This window comes from Staurois parvus, unplaced genomic scaffold, assembly GCF_062004578.1.
Source record: "Staurois parvus isolate SC_StPar_1 unplaced genomic scaffold, SC_StPar_1.0 ptg000420l, whole genome shotgun sequence".
NCBI classification, from domain to species: domain Eukaryota; kingdom Metazoa; phylum Chordata; class Amphibia; order Anura; family Ranidae; genus Staurois; species Staurois parvus.
In genome coordinates this window covers 2,249,129-2,273,880 of record NW_028318216.1, presented here as the reverse complement: position 1 = coordinate 2,273,880, position 24,752 = coordinate 2,249,129, and the positions used below count along the sequence as shown (strand labels likewise).

The 24,752-nt window shown below is 40.7% G+C and overlaps 1 protein-coding gene across 1 annotated transcript in view; it reads left to right on the top strand.

The window, feature by feature from the left end:
* TGFA (transforming growth factor alpha) overlaps nt 1-24,752 on the top strand; it is a 99,830-nt gene that overhangs the window by 21,633 nt on the left and 53,445 nt on the right. Inside the window, exon 2 of the mRNA XM_089687191.1 lies at nt 24,131-24,184. Within this exon, the coding sequence (XP_089543317.1) occupies nt 24,131-24,184 (54 nt within the window). The remainder of the gene's footprint in view (nt 1-24,130; nt 24,185-24,752) is intronic.

The following is a 24,752-nucleotide window of genomic DNA, read 5'->3' as shown; positions in this document are numbered from 1 at the left end:
ATTGTTCTTTGCAGAATGCAGCTAGCTATATATGTCTGACATATCGCTCTGCATTCCTTTGATAACAAGCACGCAGTTTCTCACCAGCCCTGGCAGCACGTGGCTGGGAGGGGGCAGAGGAGATGATGATTAGGGACAACTCCCCTCTTTGGGAATGAGAACAGGAGGAGGTGTATGTCTTGTGAATCACAGGTGTAGGCGTGGACTGTCTGCTCTTCATCTCCAGACTCCACACCTTACATCCTCAATACATCATAGAGGTGTCATCACAGTTGCACTGTAAATGTACCTCTGATGTGCCATCAGCAGAACAAGGTCAGTCTGGCCTGTCTGCAAATTTGACTACTAAACGTGAATGTTACACTGCAGGGTTTACAGAGAGGCCCAAGCTGACTTTGACCTTTGTGCTAGTGTGTTTACCAAGTGCCATGCATCACTTTCCCTCCCGGCCTGCGGTGTACAGGTCTATACCGCAGACCATGCACTCAGTGTGTGACTGTTCAGGAATCGCCAGAACAGCTACAGTGTACTCGCCTTAGCAATACATAGAAGAAACCCAATTATGAATGAACATTTTCTGAAAAATACTCATTTCATGTACAGGTGATTTTTGGTATTCATGACCAACACTTGACATTTTGTAAATAGTTACATAGTTAGTCTGGCTGGAAAAAGACATAAGTCCATCCAGTTCAACCATAGAAAAAAAAAAGTTATAATTATATACCCACAGTCAGGAGCGGACTGACAAATCATGGGGCCCCCGGGCAATAGGGGATCATGGGGCCCCTGTGTCCTCGCCCACACCCAAAAAGGCCTATGAAAAAGCCAATGAAAGGTACCAGGGGCATCTCATGTTGCCCCATACTGACCCCGGGCCCGAGTGCTCGAATGGTCAGTCCGCCCCTGCCCAGTCGATCCAGGGGAAGGCAAAAAAACCCCAGCAAAGCACGATCCAATTTGCTCCTGCTGGGAAAAAAAATCCTTCCTGATCCCCACCGAGAGGCAATCGGATATTCCCTGGATCAACTTTAAATACTCCTGTTGTTCAGGACCAAGTTTAAAGCTCAACTCCAGCCAGCAGCAATATAATGTCATTATCACAGTGATTCCTGTATAAGCCCAATAGGCTTTTTATTTGCTTCTAAAGTGCACTCTTCCATCCTTGTTCCATCGGATGTGACTTTCTCCATCTGCCTAGACCACAGGTGTCAAACTGACGGCCCTCCAGCTGTTGCCAAACTACAAGTCCGCATTGCAAGATTGACAGTTACAAGCATGACTCCCAAAGGTAGAGGCATGATGGGACTCGTAATTTCGCAACAGCTGGAGGGCAGCCAGTTTGACACCCCTGGCCTAGACACCAAGGTAAAGTAAGGCAGGTCAAAAATTATGCAGTTTTCTTTCATTCCACCACGGGTAGAAGGAAAGAAAATTGCTTGATTACCCCATCAACATAGTCCGTTGATAGGGCAGCACAGTGGCTAAATGGTTAGTACTTCCGCCTGGTAGTACTAGGGTCATTGGTTCAAATCCCAGCCACCTTTCTGGAGCTTGCATATTCTCTCTGTGCCTGTGTGGGTTTCCTCTGGGTACTCCGGTTTCCTCCTACACTACAAAACATGCTGATAGGTTACTTGGTTCCTGTCTAAATTGGCCCTAGTATGTGTATGTATGAATGTAAGTTAGGGACTTTAGATTGTACACCCCTTGAGGGTTAGGGACTGATGTGAATGTACAATATATATGTAAAGCGCTGTGTAAATTGCCAGCGCTATATAAGTACCTGTAATAAGTAAAATAATGGGGGAATACCTCCCGCAGAGCTATTATGTTCTGCCGGCAGGGAGCCTTCCCTGCCTGCAGAACACAGATGGGGTTGATTTCCTAAAACTGGAAAGTGCAAAAACCGACGCAGCTGTGCATGGTAGCCAATCAGCCTCTAACTTCAGCTTGTTCAATGAAGCTTTGACAATAAAAAAACCTGGAAGCTGATTGGTTTCTATGCAGAGCTCCACTAGATTTTGAACTTTCCAGTTTTAGTAAATTAACACCAACGATCAGTGTTGCCGGCTATAGCCAGCGGTACTAATCTTTCAGGGAAAACCCAACAGGCTGGTTGTAAACAAGTCGATTGATAGATCGACTTGTGTACAACCAAGGTGCTCATACATGGTTCAAAATTCAGCTTATGCCTGCTTAATCAGCCAAAATATCTGATGACCTCACACAAAATCAGAGCATTAATTGCTCAAAAAATAAGGCTTTTTTCATTTTTAAAAGTGCTTTTATTGTGTATGGGGAAAAAAGCTAAGGGTCAAAAGTGCCCAGGTTCCTGGGGTTCAGTTTTTAAAAAATCAAAGTTACTTTTAAATTTATTTTCAGCTCGGTATTAGAACCCCATGGGGGTTAGTTACTAAAACTGGAGAGTGCAAAATCTGGTGCAGCTCTGCACAGAAGGCAATCAGCTTCCAGGTTTTATTGCCAAAGTTAATCAACTTCTAACTTCAAACCTGAAGTTAGAAGTTGATTGGCCACCATGCACAGCTGCACCAGATTTTGAGTGCTCCAGTTTTAATAAATCTCCCCCCAAATTCAATCAATTTGGGGTTACTTGGTTGTGATGTATTTGACACCTAAGTATGGCTGACTCAAAGATAACACAATGATTTTAATGTGTTCATTTCTAACATTTGCCTGTGGTGCCACCGTGTTCCATAGTAATCATTTTATATGGTATTTAACTAAAAAAATACCCCTGTAGTCACTAGGGGGAATTGTGATTAATCAGTAAAGCTGGCTATATACATAAAGATTCTTCTTGTTCGGCCCAGAAAGCTGACCAAGATAAATATATACTGTAGACTCCCTCATCCATACTAAATAACTTGGATGAGCAGATCTCCCAATCCTGGCTATTGTATTTGGACAGCTGGTGCCCGTGGCTGTCAGAATACCCAAACAGTGGCTACAGCTGATTTGAAGTCTGTCATGCTGGGTGTTGTCGGCAGGGCCACCCACTACTCAAACTTTGGTAGATTCAAACCATATCCAGCTGTGGATTGGGCCTCTTTTATGGTAGGGTTGCTTTGCTTTTTCTGGTGTTTAGAAGATAAAGTTCAAGCTAGAAATCTTCTAAAATAACAAACATATAGAATACTTTGAGTGCTCGATCACATTAAATATTACCTGTAGAGTCCTTAGCAGGAGCGGACTGACCATTCGAGTACACGGGCACTGCCCGAGGGCCCGGGGTCAGTAGGGGGCCCTGTGAAATGCCCCTGGTACCTTTTTATAGGCTTTTTTGGGTGTGCTTTGAGTGTGGACAAGGACACAGGGGCCCCATGATCCGCTATTGCCTGGGGGCCCCATGAGTTGTCAGTCCGCCCTTGGTCCTTAGATTGGATTTTACTTTACTTTATACAAATGCTAGCATGCTGAGTCTGTCAGAATTACATATTATCAATGTGTATGAATGTTTCAAAGAGATGATGGGGCCTGACCCCTGCAGACATACCTGCCCTATGTATAGCCTTGAATTGTATTTTTTGGTGATTCGCAAAAATACAAAAGTATTGTTACTTTGGGAGTATCATAAGCCCCGTGCACATGGGCCGAATATTGGCTGGTACCATCCAGGTCAGAAACCGGCCGACATTTGGCCATGTGTACACCAGTCTGTCCGACAGAAGCTGGCTGAACAAACAGTGTGTTCTAGCAGGGGTTGGTCCCCCTGTCAGAACTCAATAGCTCAGCGGGGAGATCGCTGTACTAACATCGGATAGTTACAGCGAGCTCCTTCCAAGCTCTTCAGTTTTTTTTCTGTTCAGCCCGCTGGGTTGAATGAAACAAAAAATTATGGTGTATACTAGGCATTAGGCCAAATCAGGTTCACTTGCCAATTCAGGGCAAACTAAAAGCGTCATTTAAGTTCCCCAATTTCCAGCAGTACATACTCACCTTTACTTGGTCCTGCAACATTCCATTTGCCCCACCGAACCAGGAAAAGAAAGCCTTGCATAAACTTCAAATTGAATTGTCGGAGTTTCCACGGGGTTATGGACTCCTTCCCCAGCCTCATGTAAAAGAACTTGGTCAATCACAAGTAAGTATTATGGTGTTCCTATTACAGTCCTGCTTGGTGGAACACAGGCTTCTTGTTGCTTTTCACTTATGAAAAGACTGACATAAATATGCCAGACCTAGGACCTTCCTTATCGCCACCATACATAATGAAGTAGCCATGTGAATTTAAATGTGTTTGTTGATGTGGCACACGGATGAGACAAAATACAGGTTTCCAGGAAGTATACTCAACGGCCACTTTATTAGATACACCTGTTCAATTGCTTGGCAACACAAATTGCTAATCAGCCAATCACATGGCAGCAACTTAATGCATTTCGGCATGTAGACGTGTCATCAAAATGGTTGTTGACTGGTCTGAGTATTTCAAAAACTGCTGATCTACTGGGATTTTCACGCACAACCATTTCTAGGATTTACAGAGAATGGTCCGAAAAAGATAAAATATCCTGTGAACGGCAGTTGTGTAGACGAAAGTACCTTGTTGATATCAGAGGTCAGAGTACAATGTGCAGACTGTTTCAGATAGTAGGGTCAGAATTTGTCGTAAATAATATGAAACCAAGGATCCATCCTGCCTTGTATCAATGGTTCAGGCTGGTGGTGTAATGGCGTGTGGGATATTTTCTTGGCATTAGCAAGGTATACCTAATAAAGTGGCCAGTGAGTGAATGTCTTCATTTGGAGCAGCAGGCTTGTGGATACGGATAACGATAAAGGCATTAGAGGTTATTAATGGTTTATCAACTAGCTGAATATACATGATAAATGAAGTGGTTGTCCATGTCTTGAGTACAACTGAAGTTTACCCACCCCTGGCTTAAAATATGCCAGTGTTCAATGGATCCAGCCCTAAATAGATAAATCAGTTTAACTGGAGAGCAAAGGCAGAATGACCTAGATCATTAACATTCCAATCAACCTCTACCTTGGCATGATCTTTGTGATTTTTGAAGAAGGATTTTTTTTTAGCTTGGTTTTACAGTTTTGTTCCTCATTTCCTTGTACATCTAAAGGAAGACTGAGACTGAAGTTTTCATCTCACAAATAATTAATTTGATCCACAGGTGAGAACTATCAAATAATTGCTACCTTTGAAGGGATTTGCATTGAGCGGCTGGAATGTTATCTGTCAGCCTCGATAGGCAGACAGAATTTTATACATGCAAAACATAAGCCGGTTTCTTTGTCACTCGTCTTATAAATACCTACCATGGAATTCCTTATGAATATAAAGTTGACTGAAAATAGCAGTACAGAGCTTTTCTGGTTGCTGTTAAGTGTAAAATTGGCTTTGGCCTGCCAAGACCAGGAATGGGGTCCAAAACAAAGCCCATTTTCAGTGCATTGGGAGCTTACCAGATGTCACGGTCACATTTTACCCATAATTCAAGTACAGAGTGACATCTAAAGGACAGCAGGCTATATTGAATAGCTAAGAAACATTCTATACCAGTAGGACCAAGAGGAAAGGGTTAAGTTCCGGTTAGATACATGGCTCATTAGACATTTTTCCAGGCCTGCTATACCAGCAGATAAAAGGTTTCACCTGGAAGGAAAGGGATTAGGCTTCCTAAATAGTAGCAGACAGTTACAGTTTGAGGTGCGGCTGAGTCCAAATCATTTTACTTGGTTTCAGGCATTGATCCCCATACCAAAGCTCCTAAACACCATGTGGCACATAGCTACTTTTATATTTCTGTTGCCAACGGTTTAACGCTTTGGCGCCTAACCTGCAGCTTCGGGGCCACATTTGGCCTTTGCCACTTTTTGTGTGGCCCTCAGGGCCTCTGCAGACACTAATCTGTGTTTTTCTTTTGCTTTGTTATAGTAGTGGTTTCTAGCAGTCTTATGTAATGTGCCTCCTGATATATGTCCTGTCTCCAGTGACTCCTATAGCATGTTCACAGTCTCTGACAGTCGTCTGCAGCATGTCCACAGTCTCTGACCATCTATTGTATCATGTCCACAGTCTCTGACCATCTATTGTATCATGTCCACAGTATCTGACCATCTCTTATATTATGTCTGCAATCTCTGACCATCTCTTGTATCATGTCTCCAATCTCTGACCATCTCTTGTATTTTGTGCACAATCTCTGACCAACTCTTATTTCATATCCGCAGTCTCTGACCATCTCTTGTATTATGTCCACAGTCTCTGACCATCTCTTGTATCATGTCTCCAATCTCTGACCATCTCTTATATCATGTCTCCAATCTCTGACTATCTCTTATATCATGTCTCCAATCTCTGACCATCTCTTATATCATGTCTCCAATCTCTGACTATCTCTTATATCATGTCTCCAATCTCTGACCATCTCTTATATCATGTCTCCAATCTCTGACTATCTCTTGTATTTTGTGCACAATCTCTGACCATCTCTTGTATTATGTTCACAGGCTCTGTTCATCTCTTGTACCATACCTAAAGTCTTTTACTATATCCTGTTGTGTGTCTGCTGTCTCTGATATTCATTGAATATTCACTGTGCAGTTCTTTGGTGATTTTGGGCCCCCCCCATATCAAGAAAGTTTAGCACCATTGGTTTAGTGAGTGCGTTATTACCCTTTTCCCATAAGCAGTGAAGCCAAACTGAAGTTACTTTGTTACATTTTATAAAAATATTTAACACTATTACTAACAGATGTCTTGTGCACTATTTTTCTATTAATTAGGATTGTTCATTGAAGCAAACCTGTACTTTGACAATACTACTTATCGTTGAAAACTGCACAGGGCTCAGCAAGACCCTGTCTGTTCTCATGTGACAGTTATGGGGGCCTGACAATGGGCTACTCATATAGCTAGCAATACATTGTTGGAAGGTATGGTTAAAATGTTACTAAACCCACAACCCTAGAATTGTCTGTATATGCAGTAATGCTTGTTATACTCACTGTGGAACCTAAGGGGTTAATCCTCTGCATTGTGTAAAAAGAACGTTTAATCATGTCTTCTCTGTTCCTCTCCTTCTTTTGCTGTCCCCAATCTATCTGCCCTAGTTAGAGCAGCAGCGGCAAGTCTGCACATGCTCTGTTTGGTGTGTATTGCTAGGGAGTTTTTTTGGGTTTTTTTTTGTTAGGGTGCATGTGATCAGCACAGGGCCAATCAGCACTGTCCGGACAGAGGGTCAGGGGTTATTCAGCCTCATAGGACAGCCAGAGGAGAATGAAAACCCCTCCTACAAGATTAACCAATGCTCTGCTGAACACTGATAGAAGTCACAAGACTGCTATATACTGCTGATGAACAAAGGTATTTAGCAGTTTATATTTAGTAAAATAATTGCATTTCCATGTTCTGTGGGAGAACGGATATAGTGAATGCAGGGTCATGGGTTTAGTAACACTTTAATATCGCATGTTCCCCATTATTTGGAAGCTGTCAGTGTTTATTAGGACTCTAAAAGCTGATGTTGATGGCATACTATATATAAATATGTATATTTATATTTTACAGGTACTTATATAGCGCCATCAAGTTATGCAGCACTTCACATATATTTTGTACATTTACATCAGTCCCTAACCCTCAAAGAGCTTACACTCTAAGGTCCCTAACTTACATTCATACATATACATACTAGGGCCAATTTAGACAGGATTTAATTGACCTGCCAGCATGTCTTTGGAGTGTGGGAGGAAACTGGAGTACCCAGAGGAAACCCATGCAGGCACAGTGAGAACATGAAAACTCCAGGCAGGTGGTGCCATGGTTGGGATTTGAACCAACGACCCTAGTACTGCCAGGGGGAAGTGCTAATCATTTAGCCACTGTGGCTTTTTTTATGAGCTTTGTGCAGGATACTTGCCTAGGTGAAAATGTTTCCTCACCCCTGAGCGTGACTGCAACAAGATCTCATTCACAGGGTCATACCTATCTGTACACCTGTGCGAAGGGTCACCACTTTTCAAAATTTGGGGTTACTGTAAAATATTCAAAGTTTATACAATAGAACAAAATGTGTGGGAGCCCTGCTTACTAGTGGTTGCATTGCGAAGGAACTGGGGGAAATGAGACATGAAGAACCGATATGCATTTTCCACGAAAGAGCAGCCACGGCTAATTATAAAACAACATCATTTTATATTAATGTTCCATGAGCCAGTCACCCAGCTAAATTCAGTGAAAGGGAAAAAATAAACTGCAGTTACAAAGAAAAGAAGGATAGCGCTGTCAGGAGGAAGTGAGATAATGGAGGATAAGTGGTAAAGAAAGGATACAATTTAGTAGGATGTGTTTTAACAGTACCAAAATGTTTTTTGGGGTACTGAATGTCAGCGAATAGGTGATGTCAGTTTATCACTGGCTACCTGTCCAGGGCCAGCACAGCTTGTAATCCTTCTTGAGCCCAATATCGTGCATGCAGCATCTTTTAGATAGGCAGCTGCCATATCAAATAATAGCAGTCCTTGTCCGCATCTATGCGTTCTGACTGCAACCAGGTCTCATTCACAGGGGCCACCTATCCATACATCTCTGCCAAGGGTCACCCTTACCCACAAGGGATGCACAGTTGTTCCATGCATCCACATGCAGGCAGTCTCATTCATGGCTATTGAGAGGCAGTGCTCACAGCCGCTGGTCTCAACTTAACAGTTTAGCGGATTACCAGATGCAGACAGTGTGCGGGCAAAGATGGCCCTTTGCACAGGTCTATAGCCCGGTATCCAGGACTGTGGATAACTGGGTACCACCAGTCCTCTTGTAGGGGGCCCAGGCCAGCAGGGGGGGCCCAGGCAGTTGGGTGAATTGGATGTGGGCAGGGAGGTTGATTGCCACAGGGGTACAATTACTGAAACCGATCCCCTGTGTGGCTCTCTTTTCAGCAATTAAAGCTGGCTGCTTCTCCTCCTTCTCCCACTGGCTTTCACCTGCAGCAGAGAGAGCCATACAGGGGATCGGTTCCACTAAATTCTCCCCCCCTCGTGCACCCATCACCCTCCCTATGCACCATTCATTTTCCCATGCTGCCAAGGTGTCCGTGTGTGCCCCCACCCCTACACGTTGGCTTCCCTCCTCTGCTTCCTACCGGCAGCTGCAAGCACACAAAAGGATCCTTCAGCATGGAGAGTGGGGGAAGGATCCAGTAAATATGTCACATTTACCAGCCCCTTTCTGTCCCGAATGTACACAATGAGTGATTGGTACCAATTGTTCACTATGTTCATTCATAACTGAAGTTTTTTTTCCAGGGGGCTGTTTGGTTGGCTGTCTGGCACCCCATGGTTTTAAACAGCAGCCCTGCTGGTATCCTTGTATAAATGTGGCCCTTATCTGTGGCGACTCCCAATCCCTGTCTCAGCACATGAACTGCAATGCATGTTTGGCTTGTACAGGGGCCAAGTGGCATTGTTGAGTTTGTTACATGACTGGTCACAGTATACAAACAATAGTTATCAATAACAATCCAATATAAGCTTACTTGAAAACTCTCCATTCATGTTGTGAGTTTTTCCTGCCTGCTTGTCATCTCTTTCCACAACTTCCTGGATTTCCTGCATGCTTTGCAGCTTCCCCTCTGCTGTTTACTTTCACTTTCTAAGGACTACATGTCCCATGGTACCTTGCTGCCTGCAAGAGGTGATTCCTGTACTGACTCCGCCTTCTGAATCTCCTCTCAGAGCCTCTGTAGTTCAGAAGTCAGGCTCTGTGAAATGTGTGACACAGCAGTGCCTACTCACAGGACATTGTGAATACATGTCACAAAATTCAAGGCAGTAAATGTGTAGGATCTTCGCATAGAAAGTTTACAAACTTCAAGGTTGTTCAGATAAATAGGAATAGGTTAGAAATAATTGAAATACATGGTGAGATTTTCTATCTCTGGTACAGCTGTGCATGGTAACCAATCAGCTTCTAACTTCAGCTTGTTCAATTAAGCTTTGACAATAAAACCTGGAAGCTGATTGGTTTCTATGCAGATTTGCACCAGATTGTGCACTCTCCAGTTTTAGCAAATAACCCCCACAGTGAAGAAATTAAAGTGTTACTAAACCCAGGACCCTGCATTCACTATGTCTGGTCTCCCATAGTACACAGAACATGGAAATGCAATTATTCTAGTAAATATGAACTGCCAAATACCTTTTTCTCATCAGCAGTATATAACAGTCTTGTGACTTCTATCAGTGTCCGTCAAAGCATTGGTTAAAGCTTGTAGGAGGAGTTTTTAATCTCCACTGCCTGTCCTATGAGGCTGCATAACCCCTGACCCTCTGTCTGGACAGCGCTGATTGGTCTTGTGCCGATCACATGCACCCTACCAAAATAAACCTCCCTAGCAATACACACCAAACAGAGCATGTGTGGACTTGCCTTCCCAAAGGAAAAAAACTCTCTAGCCATACATGCTAAACTGAGCATGTGCCAAGTGACTCCTAGAGCTCTGTACTATCAGCAGGTGGATTGGGGACAGTAGAAAAAAGGGGAGAATCAGAGAAGACAGGATTAAACAGCCTTTTTACACAATGCAGAGGATTAACCCCTTAGGTTCCAAAGTGATTATAACAAGCATGCTTTACTGCATATACAGACTGCTTTTACTGTTGTGGGTTTAGTAACACTTTAATAAAGGATTTTACATTTTGACCATAGATACTCTTATGATGTCTAAATTCAAGTCATACCTTTATGGCTGTTCAAGCATTAAAATGACCTTAATTTTAACAGCCAGGCTATAATTTAGTATTGGCCTATAAATCAGCTCCCACAGTGGACTCCTAGCCAAAAAAGATGGGTTGTTCCTTCTCAAGGAAAACAGGTAAACAATAGCAACCATTAGCAACCACTGCTCCATAAAATTCACATTATAGGTCTTGCAGCAAAGAGCTTGCACTTTAAATATGCCTGTCAAGAAAATACATTGCTCTGTAACTTGGCACAAGCCAAGAAAAGCCACTTCAAAGGCTGGAACCTGAAGTCCCAAGCGACTTCTTCGGCAGTTACCTAGAACACAAGTAAAGCAGGACCTTTCTCCTCTTCTTGTTTGATTTGGCTACCGACAGTGGTGTAATTAGCTAAAGGAGACGGTAGAAGAAAAATGATCGCTGCATGGAGCTAGTTTTACCTGTATGAAAAAAAATATCACATTAAGCTTCACGTTCACTTTGAGGTAGATATCCCGCAGAAGTGTTTGAAGATATACAGTCCAAATGCTCCCCATCTTATGTGTAGGTTTGTATAGTCTACTTGTAGTATGTAGACCAATGGTTCTTAAAGCAGACATTCAGTCAAAAATAAAAATAAATGGCAAATTTTAAAAAAAAAACAGCTTTTGCTGCAATATTCACCTTTAATCCAGAGCTGTTCCCACAGTACTTCTTTTTCGAAGTTATCAGCTTTTTTGGGTCGATTTAAAGCGGACCTTCACCCTAAACTAACGTGCCCTGCCTCCTCACCCTTCCCTCTCACGTATCTGGATATTCATTTACCCCACCCCAGTTTCTGTGTGTGTGCATCTGCGCACTCAGGGCTTTCAGTCCTGTAAGCATTTCGAAGGTTCTGAAAGGAGATATGCAATTTTCACAGTGCTTTGATGTGAGGATGTCAGTCTGGAGGAGAGGGAATTCCTAGGCAGGCTGTGTTCACAAACGACAAAAATGGAAGTTGGAGCACAACACCACTGCTAAGAAGTCCAGGTACAACTTTATTCCAATAAATGCCAGGTGGACAATCCAAAAAGTAGCCAGCCAGCTGCTGGCAAGACCTGTGCTTGTAATCGTACTGGGAAAAATAACACTGAAGGTCAGGTTTCCTTCTATTCTATAGTCTATTCACATCTTTGTCAATCAAGCCCTGATAAAGGGGGTATTTTTGGACCCCCCAAGTGTGTTGGATACTCTTTGAATTGTCCCGATGACTATTATTGATATAAAGTTGTATCTGGATCTCTTAGCAGTGATGTGGAGTTTCAGTTTCTATTTTTGTTACATTACACTACAAGCCAAGGAGACTGTGGAGATACTCTGAGGTGTAGAAGCCGCCTGCCTGGGAACCAACATTAATACTTAGCAATAGCAATGCCAATGGGATAACTCTACGGGTCCAGTACTATTTTTCCATTTCCCTCAACTGTATTTACACGCAGAGCACCCTAGGTCAGCCTTTCTCAACATTTTCAACCCTTGAAATAACTTGCTGGTCTCATGGAACCCCTGCTAAAAATTACTAAATCTACATCTGATGATGCATTAGTGCAATGGTCAGTGGGAACAATTCTCCTTACATTTGTGGTCATTGGGAAGAATTATCCCTTTACAGATAGTTAAAAGGATGAATGGAGTTAGTGTGAAGGTATTTTAGAAGAAGATATTGCTCATTGCTCAAGGAACTCCTGAAAACCTCTGGAGAAACCCTAGGATTCCTTGGAACCCTGGTTGAGAAACCCTGCCCTAGATAATACCCACATGTAATACTGAGCCCCATGATTGAAATAACTGGAATCCAATGAATGAAAGGATGGCCAGGGACAGTTAGGCTGGGCAGGAAAGAACTCCTCCAGCTAGGAAATTAGGCAGACTCTGACTTGCTGCAGATTCTGGTACATACTGCGAGAAACTCACTGTGTGCAGTAAAGGTATGGCTGGAGTTCATCGTTAAGCATCATTTTAATATGGTGGCAGTGTTCCTTTTGGTGATTTGATCTCAATAATTTCAGCAGTGAAGCATATCAATCCTATCCAACTGACCCCCCACCCCCCAATTCTGATAGACCACATCTTGGGTGGTTTGATTGTTTATTCATCATCATAAATCTGAGTACAGTCTGGATCTGGCTCCTGTGCATGAGCCATGTCATTCCACTAAAAGCCAGGTTGGATATTAAAGCAGTGAGCTAGAGCTGATGTGGGGAGCTGTGTTTACCACCGCACAACAGCTTCATGTGCAGTTGGTAGATTATGAAATGCATTGCTGTCTGCCCAGTTCTGATCTGTTCAGGGTAGACAAATTCTTCAATGGTTTTTAAGATATATTTTTGGATAACTGAAAAATACACATGCATGAAACTCTGGAGTAACTGAGCCGGCTGTGACAGGGTTAAAGGGTTAAATCCAGCGTTGCAAATGGGATTAAATTGCAAGCTGGGAATTTTTTCCACCTTAAGGGGAAACATTCAAATAGATTTCTTGGAGAGAGATCAAACTGCTGCCGTTTAATGTCTGGGTGTCTCAGATCAGAACATTGAGAAAAAAAAAAAAATGAAAAAGTGACATTTGTATTGTCCTCACCTGACTTCCTGTGCTGTGGAAACAATACATGTACAATTATTATCATTATTATTTTTATTGTAAGTATTATACACTATTTTTATAGTGCCAACAGTTTCCTCAGTGCTTTATAATAATATAGAAATGGGTCCATACAAGTTGGATCATTACCAATGGAGAGCATGTCGGGGTATATTTAATACAAATATATGTGCTGCCTATTATGTACATGTATTTTATTTTTAATTTTAAACCTAAAGACAGTTTATAAACCATGCATAGTAATGGAGTTAATGAGCAGAATTAGCTTTCAGCCAATAGGCATCTAACATGCTATAGAATTAAAAGGTGCATTCATATGAATATTTGTTCATATATGTTTTTAAAATTAATTTAAAGTTATCACAGTCTGGGTTTTTCAATGCTGCAGCATTATCAGTCTGGGTTTTTTGGTGCTGCAGCATTATCACAGTCTGGGTTTTTGGTGCTGCAGCATTATCACAGTCTGGGTTTTTTGGCACTGCAGCATTATCACAGTCTGAGGTTTTCAATGCTGAAGCATTATCAGTCTGGGTTTTTTGGTGCTGCAGCATTATCACAGTTTGGGGATTTTGGCATTGCTGCATTATTACAGTCTGGGCTTTTTGGCGCTGCAGCATTATCACAGTCTGGGTTTTTTGGTGCTGCAGCATTATCACAGTCTGGGGTTTTTGGCATTGCGGCATTGTTACAGTCTGGGGTTTTTGGCACAGCAGCTTTATTACAATCTGGGTTTTTCAACGCTGCAGCATTATCACAGTCTGCGTTTTGGCACTGCAGCATTATCACAGTCTGGGTTTTTGGTGCTGCAGCATTATCACAGTCTGGGTTTTTGGTGCTGCAGCATTATCACAGTCTGGGTTTTTGGTGGTACAGCATTATCACAGTATGGGTTTTTCAATGCTGCAGCATTATCACAGTCTGGGTTTTTGGTGCTGCAGCATTATCACAGTCTGGGTTTTTGGTGCTGCAGCATTATCACAGTCTGGGTTTTTGGTGCTACAGCATTATCACAGTCTGGGTTTTTCAATGCTGCAGCATTATCACAGTCTGGGTTTTTGGTGCTGCAGCATTATCACATTCTGGGTTTTTGGTGCTGCAGCATTATCACAGTCTGGGTTTTTGGTGCTGCAGCATTATCACAGTCTGGGTTTTTGGTGCTGCAGCGTTATCACAGTCTGGATTTTTGGTGCTGCAGCATTATCACATTCTGGGTTTTTGGTGCTGCAGCATTATCACAGTCTGGGTTTTTGGTGCTGCAGCATTATCACAGTCTGGGTTTTTGGTGCTACAGCATTATCACAGTCTGGGTTTTTCAACGCTGCAGCATTATCACAGTCTGTTTTTTTGGCGCTGCAGCATGATCACAGTCTGGATTTTTCAGTGCAGCATCATTATCTCAGTCTGGGTTTTTGGTGCTGCAGGATTATCACAGTCTGGTTTTTTGATGCTGCAGCATGATCACAGTCTGGATTTTTCAGTGCAGCAGCATTATCACAGTCTGGGTTTTTGGTGCTACAGGTCTAGGTTTTTTTGGTGCTGCAGCATTATCACAGTCTGGGTTTTTCAATGCTGCAGCATTATCACAGTCTGGGTTTTTCAATGCTGCAGCATTATCACAGTCTGGGTTTTTCAATGCTGCAGCACTATCACAGTCTGGATTTTTTTGCACTGCGGCCTTTTTACAGTCTGGGTTTTGTAGCACTGCAGCATTATTGTAGTCTGGGTTTTTCAACCCTGCAGCATTAGCACAGTATGGGTGTTTTGGTGCTGCTGTATTATCACAGTTTAGACTTTTTGACACTGCAGTGTCATTACAGTCTAGGGATTTGATGCTGCAATGTTATCACAGTTTGGGTTTTTCGATGTTGCAATACAACAAAAAAACAGACTGCTATGACGTTGAAGCATTTTGACAGTCTGGGTTTTCAAAACGATTTTGCGTCATCACGCTCTGAATGGGAAAGAGAACAGAGGATGACGGAGACACGTGCATGTTCAGGTGGTAATTCATCCAAAATATTCACCAAAATCGAAGTCATGTAAACCTTTCCCCTTTTAAGATTTCATGGATTGAAATGCATTTCCATCAAATCTTTTGCATTGTGACCACTGATAGCCCGGTTATATGGCTGTCCATATCTGCAGAGAGTTCATTTCTGAGGAGATTTTTCATTGTATCTTGGATACCCTTTGTGCTTATTGGCATGGCCACTTATCATCTGTTGGAACAAGCAGAGTTTCGCTGACGTGGAAAATTGTAAAACTTGTAAGTATTTAGATACAGCACAGTTCCCAAGCAACTGGAGGTCCACATACAAGCAGGGCAGAATTTATGGCAAATTAAATTGTACATCTTTTCTAAATCATTTTTTCCCTGAGTATTTTTAAGCACAACCCTCAACTCTATCTCAAATGAAGTATGACTTTGTCATATTATTAAACTGATTTGCAGCATATAAATGTCATACTCTAGTCAAAACTTTTCTGTGAATAGAGTTGAAAAGGTTTCAACTACTACAGTTCTTTACTGCTGTTTGAGACTTCCTTGATGAGGTCTGGACTAGTTTTAGAGAAAATGGGGCCGTAATCAAAGATTAAAGTGGGGGCCCCACGTGCTGAAATTCTGTGCTGTGTGACGAGGGATTTAACAGAACAAGAGCCTAATATAAAATATGTCACATACAACATAGTGCAGGAGTCTAAATCATGTAACAAACAAAATAGAGTGCAGGGTTCGGGAGTATGTAATATACAACATGCCTCAGCACCTGTAGGAGAAAATTTGATGATAGGGAAAAATGCGCCATATTCAAAGCTCACTAGTAGGAACACAGCTTTTATTTCCTACCATTATTTTTTACTGCCCCTTTGGGGAAATTTCCCCTGGTGTCCTTAACAGGGAGATAGCAAGTGATTGGAATATCCCCAGTGAGGACACAGAAAGAAATCAAACCCTACAAGAAGTTGTAACCCTTCCCCACTTTGTCCAAAAGGAAAGAAAAATTGGCTGGAGTTGGGCTATAGATGTAAGTGGTTGAATGGCCTTATAAAAGCACTGAAATGGTACTGGACAAGCTACTGCACTATGGAATGCAGTGTTAGAGGTAAACACAGCTTTCAGAAAGGTGTCAGCATCTGCTGATTGGCACATTAACATATATGTGAACCCTCACCTTGTAAAACAACCCATTCAGTTTAAAATAGAAATGAAAGGCAAAACATGTACATACATATAAAAAGCCTTATAAATCCTTTTTTTTCACCTTTTTTTATATGTGATCACATACCCTTTTTTCTCACCTGCATAAGGAGCTCAGGGAGCTAGGGAAAGAGAGACAGTAGCACAATGGTCTTCCTACTGAATGGCTGTGTATGGGGGAGGGTGTGTCAGCACAAGTCTGATCATTGGAGGAGAGCAGGCTGAGTTCTCAGCACAGCTGGAGAACTGACCACTGTGTGCTCTTATGTCTAGTGTAGTCAGTTTTTAATAGGAAAGCAGAAGGAACACTAGGTATTTCACACGAAGGGAGCAATGCAAAAGAGTAGTACATGGCACAGTAGACACATATCAGAAATATGAAATTTTGGGGTAACATTTTTTAAATCCACTGGATGGGGATAGTATCTAAGCCCGGGTAATCTTCTGTTTTTTTAGTTGAGAGATGTGGGGCAAGAGGCAGCCAGCAAGGTCAACCTCTGAGCAAAGGAACCATCCAAAATTTGTAGAGTATGCCCAGCTTTTGTGTGAACTTCCTACCCCACTGAGCATTATTCTCTTTGTAGAAGTATATAGAAATAGTTTTTCAAAAAAGAAACCTTTTTGATAACAATTTTTAGCAACATCAGATGCTTTGGAGTTTAGTCACATGTAACCGTGATGCACATAAGTATAGTGCTACCTCTGCAGGGGCCGCTTGATAATGCTTGTCCCCAGTGGTTGCAAGAGGCACAATTCTTTAGTAACACCTCTATATTAGACTTGTTCAAAAGAGTAGGTTATTTGAATAATGGGCTTAGGATATACAACCCTAGTTAACACATAAAAGCAGAACACTGATAAAACAGGAATAATTAATTAGCAACATTTAACAGGGTATACAGTCATGACTAGTAATCTTCAACTAGAAATGAGAACAGATACAGCGCTCAATGCAGGTAACAGATCCATGAATGAGACATGTAATCCAGAGTGTTTTGACTCACGTGAGTGTCCCCAGTCCACCAAAATCCAATGAAATAGAAAATGTGGATGGCAACTCCAGCAACCGTATAAACTTCTTTGTTGCTTGCACAGGAGTAAGTAAAATGCTAACTTGTTTTGGCAAAAAGCCTTGTTCACAGTTGTACTCTTCAACTATTTATTTGCAACACCAACAACAAGAGGGAGAAGAAAAGGTTTGTTGACTTATCAGCTCTCTCTGTGCCACCGGCCCCGCAACAGGGTATACAGAGAATTGTGTAAATGTATACTCTGACGTAAATAGATATAAATAACCTAAATTGAATAACAATGGCCTTAGAAGAGTAAACGTCCCTTTAAATAGAGATTGCAACTTGAGTCCTGAGATATTTAAAGTTCCTGATATGGTGGTATGCACTGTCTTCTGCTAGCAATAGTGGGGCCCAAAAGGAAAAGTGAATTCTAGTAATTCAATGAAGGTAAACAGTTAAGCCATGGTACTGCTCAAAGCAAAGGTCTCCTGATAGCTGAGGTGTAAAGGCATCTGCATGCAGTGTCTGTAGAGTGATGACAGAAAGGGGTTGGGCATCCACCAGCTCACCAATCCTATGGATAGCAAGGAACAAGAGCAAGGAGCAAGAGTTCTTGCCCAGGCTCTCGGCTGTTTGCAGGGAAGTGCAGAGTTACTGCCTGACGGCCTGTTAGCGCGGCAATCAGAGATGTCTGTGTGAAGACTGGATAGTGACAGTCCCAATGCAAAGAAGCTGGTGTGATCTTGGTGTGGCGATTGGCATCACCGCTGTGCTGAACTGATGTGCAGAGTTCCACCACAGTGGGCCAGCAATCAGTCTCTGGAGGAGAACGGCAGTACCCCTGTGTTCAGCTATGAATCCCATGCCAAGAGAGAGACAGTCCCTTGCTGTAGGATATCTCTGCTTTCCCAGCATCCTTCTCGTTCCCTAGCTCTCTGGTAGTTGTAGTTCAGTCAGCACTCAGAAATACAGTATGTATTGGCTATAAAACTACAGGTCCCAAGATCATCTGCTAACAGGAAGTGATGTAGCAGTCCCAGTACTGGGCACTAGGGGGAAAAGGAGTAGATATAATCTCATCTGTAAATGTCCCTGAATGGCATTATGATACAGACAGCACCTGGCTATGTAAGATTTCCAACACATAAATGGAGCTTGAAAGTGAGATTCTTGTGAAGGAAGAGGGTGGAGAGCTAGCTAAAAGCCTATAGAGAGGTATAAATTGTGTCCAGGCATGTGGCATGTGTCATATACGTTTGAGCTCCAAGTAAGATGATGCTTGATTGGCAATAACAAACTGCACGGCGGTGAAGTCGGCTTGTGACACCCATGCAAATAAGCGTTTCCGGATGACTAATAACCACAGGGAAAACAAAGTTTACTTTACAAACAGTAGTGAATGGGTGGAAGCAGGAATTTTACATACATATAGGGTTCAATTCATTATTTTAGTGCAAAGACATGTGATGGGCAGTTACTAATCGGATGTCAGCTTTTTAGCAATTTAACCCATGGAAACATATTTTCTGAATGTTTTTTATTGGTTAGAGGAAACATGTGTTCGTACTTATCAAATCTGCATAGCCCTTCATAAGTAATATTATTAAGCTGGAAAAAAATCTACCATGCAGATTATTCTGATGTTAGTCCTAAAAACTAAAGTAAAATTATGTTTTGTTGCCAGTAGCAATGGGTTAGATATTTGTTTTTATTTTCCAAAAAATAAAAAAACAAATGTCCTTTTCCAGCAAAAAATAGAACATTTCTTGCTATGGGGAATACTACTTTTTTCAATATAGTTTTCCTAGGAGTGTGTTTATAAAAAAAGAGCTATTCATCATGTCAAACTGCATTTACTTTAGTTCTTTGCGAATGGGGCAAAATTGATTAATATTTAATTTTTTTCTTAAGGTCAGTTGTTATTCATTCATTGAAATTTAGATTGGTTTTGGAAAATTCCGCATTACGGCCCATATATGAACCTGACGATCATAGTAAATAAGTATTTATTCCAGTAATCATCAGGTTTATCTAGCAACCATATTGCAGTATATTCCGTATTCACTCTATTCTGTATGAATGTATACTATTTGACCTGGAGAGGGAATAACTTAATAACATTCCATTTTTTCTCCATTCGAACAGAACAAATGGAAATCTCTGTTATTTTTTATAAATACACCCCATAGTTCTGTAGTGTCATATCATTTGTACTTTTTTTTTTTATTATTTTAGAGTCTTGGATAAGCTTGCTTGTTATCCCATATGGAAGAAAAATATATTTGAAATATATTTTTAAAATATTCTTCCCAAATATATTGACATATATTTGAAATACTACAATTTTGGCCATATTCAATATATTTAAAAATATAAATAAATAAATTAGTAAAAAAAATATATATATATATATATATATATATATATATATATATATATATATATACTGCATGTTGAAATGCGTCTTTTATATATTACAAAATATATGAAAATATTTTTAAAAATATATATTTAAGTGTTCTTGCATGGCAAGACCACTTACTGTTATCTCACATATATATTCTTATTATTATAGCTAAATTTACCACCCTAACTCCTCCCACAGTTTTTACACTACATAGACAGTAATATACCGAAACGTGCGGATTGTTCCCGATTGGTGTGCTATTACTTTGTGGAACGTTTCGCCGAATGGTTCACGAAATATCAGTGTTTTTGTGGTGAAATTTGTCCCCTAGGAATGAATGGTGGAATGTTCAAAACTAGAGTGGGAGCTGACAAAAGCTAGAGTGTGAGCTGAAAAATCAGGACATGATTTCTAAACTGCCATCACTCCCTCATTTTCAAGCCACTACACTCAGTTGCTCTGCCCACTCCAGTTGTAGACTACTGGTGGAGGCAAGAACACTTCACACAATTTCCCCAGAAATTGTAGCTTTTCTAGTTTTAATATATATTCTTTTTTTAACATATAAAAAGTCATTTTAACATATACTTTTACATATATTTGTAAATGCATTCAAAAAATGTAGATATTTTTAAAGACATACTAGTATATTTGAAAATGTATTTTTAAAAATATTTTTCAGATATTTTGTAATAAAATCGCATTTCAACATACAGTGTATGTATGTATATATATGTATATGTGTATATATATATATATATATATATATATATATATATAAATACATGGAAATATATTTTGAAATATATTGAATATGGCCAAAATTGTAGTATGTCAAATATATGTGAATATATTTGGGAAGAATATTTTTAAAATATATTTCAAATATATTTTTCTTCCATGTGGGATGTTTTTAAGTATTGCTAAGTTATCTAAAATGATAAGGATAAGGGGAATAATGAGACATGGGTGGTCATTTGCAGTATCAGACCTGGATGACCAGAGTAATAACCTTCATAATGTAGGCTGTGGCTCCTGGTTGAGAACACCCACTGACCTGTGGTCTGTAGTCGGGCTATAAAATTGCATAGGAAGGGGTTTGAAGGTTTATAAGTATTGTCAATTGGATCTAGTAAATTGTACTACAGTTTTTTTTGGGGGGGATGGACTGATATTAATGTCAATGCAACTGTATTTAAATAAAAAAAAACAACTTAATACACAGCAGCTTGCTTATAGTCCTAGGGGTGGCCTTATTTGTTTTTGGGGTTTTTTTCATCCTTCTTTTCTTTATTTTTAGCTTGCCTTGTGATCCTGCCAGTAACACATCTTGTTCTAAGATAACAATGCTCACTTATTGCACTGTATCTATGGAGGAGCAGTGTTACCACCATAGGAAAAGAGGTGTGTTAGGACTACAGAACACATATCCTTTTCTCCTCTCCATAACATAGGAAGGAAGGGAGGAGGGGGTTCTGTAGTCTACAGACAGAGCACTTATCAAGCAGATATTAAAATGCTTTCAACTGTATTTTTAACATACCAAAATGAAAAAAATAAGAAGAGTGCATTGTTATTATTTACATGCATTACATTTTAATTCACCTAAAGGGTTAGTCCACCCAAAATTAATAAATATATATAAAATAAATAATTATATAAATATAAATGGAGCCTGGTGGCCTGAGTCAGCCCCTGACCTTTCTTGTTCTTGGACACTTAAACATAAAGTTCTTCTTCCAGAGATTTAGACTCCTGTTTCTGTCCACCTTAGAATATTGGGGCCGATTCAATAGAGTATTTGCGACACATTTCTGGAGCTGTGTATGTAGTCAGAAATCTTGCACTAAATGCTTGAGAACCCTGTGACAAATTTTTTGTTAGCACAGAGGTATGCGACAAATTCAAGTAATTCTTAATGGCGACATTTTTATTCTATAACACTATTATTTCAACAAATTCATAAAGAAATACCTCCATATCAATGATAAGGAAAATGGAAGTGAATAAGACCTCTGTTGTGTTGGAAGAAATTGTTGATTTTGCAATGAGACAATTGTGCTGCAAAATTTGTCTTTACGTTCCTCTGGAACCAATATTTGATACTTTTACATTACTCTCCCAACTTCACCAAAAAGCCTCTCTGTACAACGTCACCACTTTATAGGAGAGATGATTGCAAATGTTATTTCAGACTTGCGTCAGATTCATATACAGTGAAGGAAATAAGTATTTGATCCCCTGCTGATTTTGAATGTTTGCCCACTCACAATGAAATGATCAGTCTAAAAATCGAATGTTAGGTGTATTGTAACACTGAGAGACAGAATAGCAACAAAAAATTAAAAATAAATGCAGGTCTAACAAATTATGCACTGATTTGCATGTTCATGAGGGATATAAGTATTTGATCCCCTTCACAAAACATGACTTAGTACTTGGTGGCAAATCCCTTGTTGGCAATCACAGAGGTCAGACATTTCCTGTAGTTGGCCACCAGGTTTGCACACATCTCAGGAGGGATTTTGGCCCACTTCTCTTGGCAGATCCTCTCCAAGTCATTAAGGTTTAGTGGCTGACGTTTGGCAACTCGAACTTTCAGCTCCCTCCACAGATTTTCAATCAGATTAAAGTCTGGAGACTGGCTAGGCTACTCCAGAATTTTAATGTGATTCTTCTTGAGCCACTTTTTTGGTGCCTTGGCTGTGTATTTTGGGTTATTGTCATGTTGGAACACCCATCTACGACCAATTCAATGCCCTGGCCGAGGGAAGAAGGTTCTCACCCAAGATTTGATGGTACATTGCCCCATTCATCGTCACTTTGATGTGGTGCAGTTGTCCTGTCCCCTTAGTAGAAAAACACCCCCAAAGCAGAATGTTTCCACCACCATGTTTGAAAGTTGGAATGGTGTTCATGGGGTCATAGGCAGCATTCCTCCTCCTCCAAACACGGCGAGTTGAGTTGATGCCAAAGAGCTTGATTTTGACCACAACACTTTTGAAGCATCTGACCACAACACTTTCAACCAATCCTCCTCTGCATCATTCAGATGTTCAGTGGCAAACTTCAGACAGGCCTGGACATGTGCTTTCTTGAGCAGAGGGACCTTGCGGGCACTGCAGGATTTCAATCCTTGTCGGCGTAGTGTGTTACCAATTGTTTTCTTGGTGACTGTGGTCCCAGCTGCCTGGAGATCATTGACAAGATCCTCACATGTAGTTCTGGGATTTTTCCTCACTGTTCTCATGATCATTGACACGCCACGAGATGAGATCTTGCATGGTGCACCAGACCTAGGGAGACTGACAGTTGTTTTGTGTTTCTTCCATTTGCAAATGATTGCACCAACTGTTGTCACCTTCTCACCAAGCTGCTTGGCTATAGTTTGGTAGCCCAGTCCAGCCTTGTGTAAATCTACAATCTTGTCCCTGACATCCCTGGACAGCTCTTTGGTCTTTGCCATGGTGGAGAGTTTGGAATCTGATTGTTTGATTGCTTCTGTGGACAGGTGTCTTTTATACAGGTAACAAAATGAGATTGACAGCACTCCCTTTAAGAGACTGCTTCTAATCTCAGCTTGTTACCTGTATGAAAGACACCTGGTAGCCAGAATTCCTGCTGAATGATAGGGGATCAAATACTTATTTCCTTCATGAACATGCAAATCAGTTCATAATGTGTTAGACATTCATTTCTTTTGTATTGTTTGTTGCTATTCTGTCTCTCAGTGTTACAATACACCTACCATTCGATTTTTAGACTGATCATTTTTTGGGAGTGGGCAAACATTGCAAAATCAGCAGGGGATCAAATACTTATTTCCTTCACTGTATACCCTTCCTGAATCTATCACAAGTTCTGCCATTTGTCATAGTACCATGAGATCTATGACATTCTTTATTAATTCCAAGGATCGTGTTTACAGCTACATGATGTGTGTTCCAGTATCTGATGTCACATTCTCCATAGTATATTTAAAAATGTAAAAAAAAATCTCACAGTGAGAGTGAACCCCCCATAATGGTTACAGTACACATGAACACACAGGAACTCAACTATCAAAAACTGAAATGTCCATTTTATTTGGAATAACCCTTAAAAAAAATGTATCATAGGAGAGCTTATGTAAAATATGTTCTTATAGATATTTGTGTTCTTTTTTAGGGTTCATTTTTGCTGCTTGCCATGCACTGGAGAACACAACAGCTGTGCTGAGTGGTAAGTAGGCCTACAAATCCATATATTTAGTCCATATAGGTGATGATCTGAGTGTGGATGAGGGAGTAAGGTGGTAGTAAGCTGTATATTGCTGTAAATCGATATTGAAGTATAGAAAAATCTTTAAAAAGTTATAAGAATCAAGAAGGATCTTTGAAGCTCATATTTATAAGTATTCAGCCTGATGAGCAAGGGGCTTTCTGAATGGTATGCGCTGATAACACAAGGTTAGTCACTTGTTTTTTAAACGTTTATGTAAACATGGTGGAATTTGTTAATGGGCAACAAAATCATAATAAACAGTCTCCGGCATGCTTAAAGTGTATGTAAACTCTAACAATGAACTTCTCCTGTTTGCTTCCTGTTGGTCTGCTAAATATATCTTTTAAAAGGGCTTTGTTATAGCTCTTCGGAAAGTGTCAAATATGAAAATTTTGACAGAAATCTTGGAAGTTGATAACTTTCTGTGCTCTCTGCCTGTGCACAAGGAGGGGTTATGGAGATGAGGAGGGGATGTGGAGATGAGGAGAAGTTATGGAAATGAGGAGGCGTTATTTGGATGAGGAGG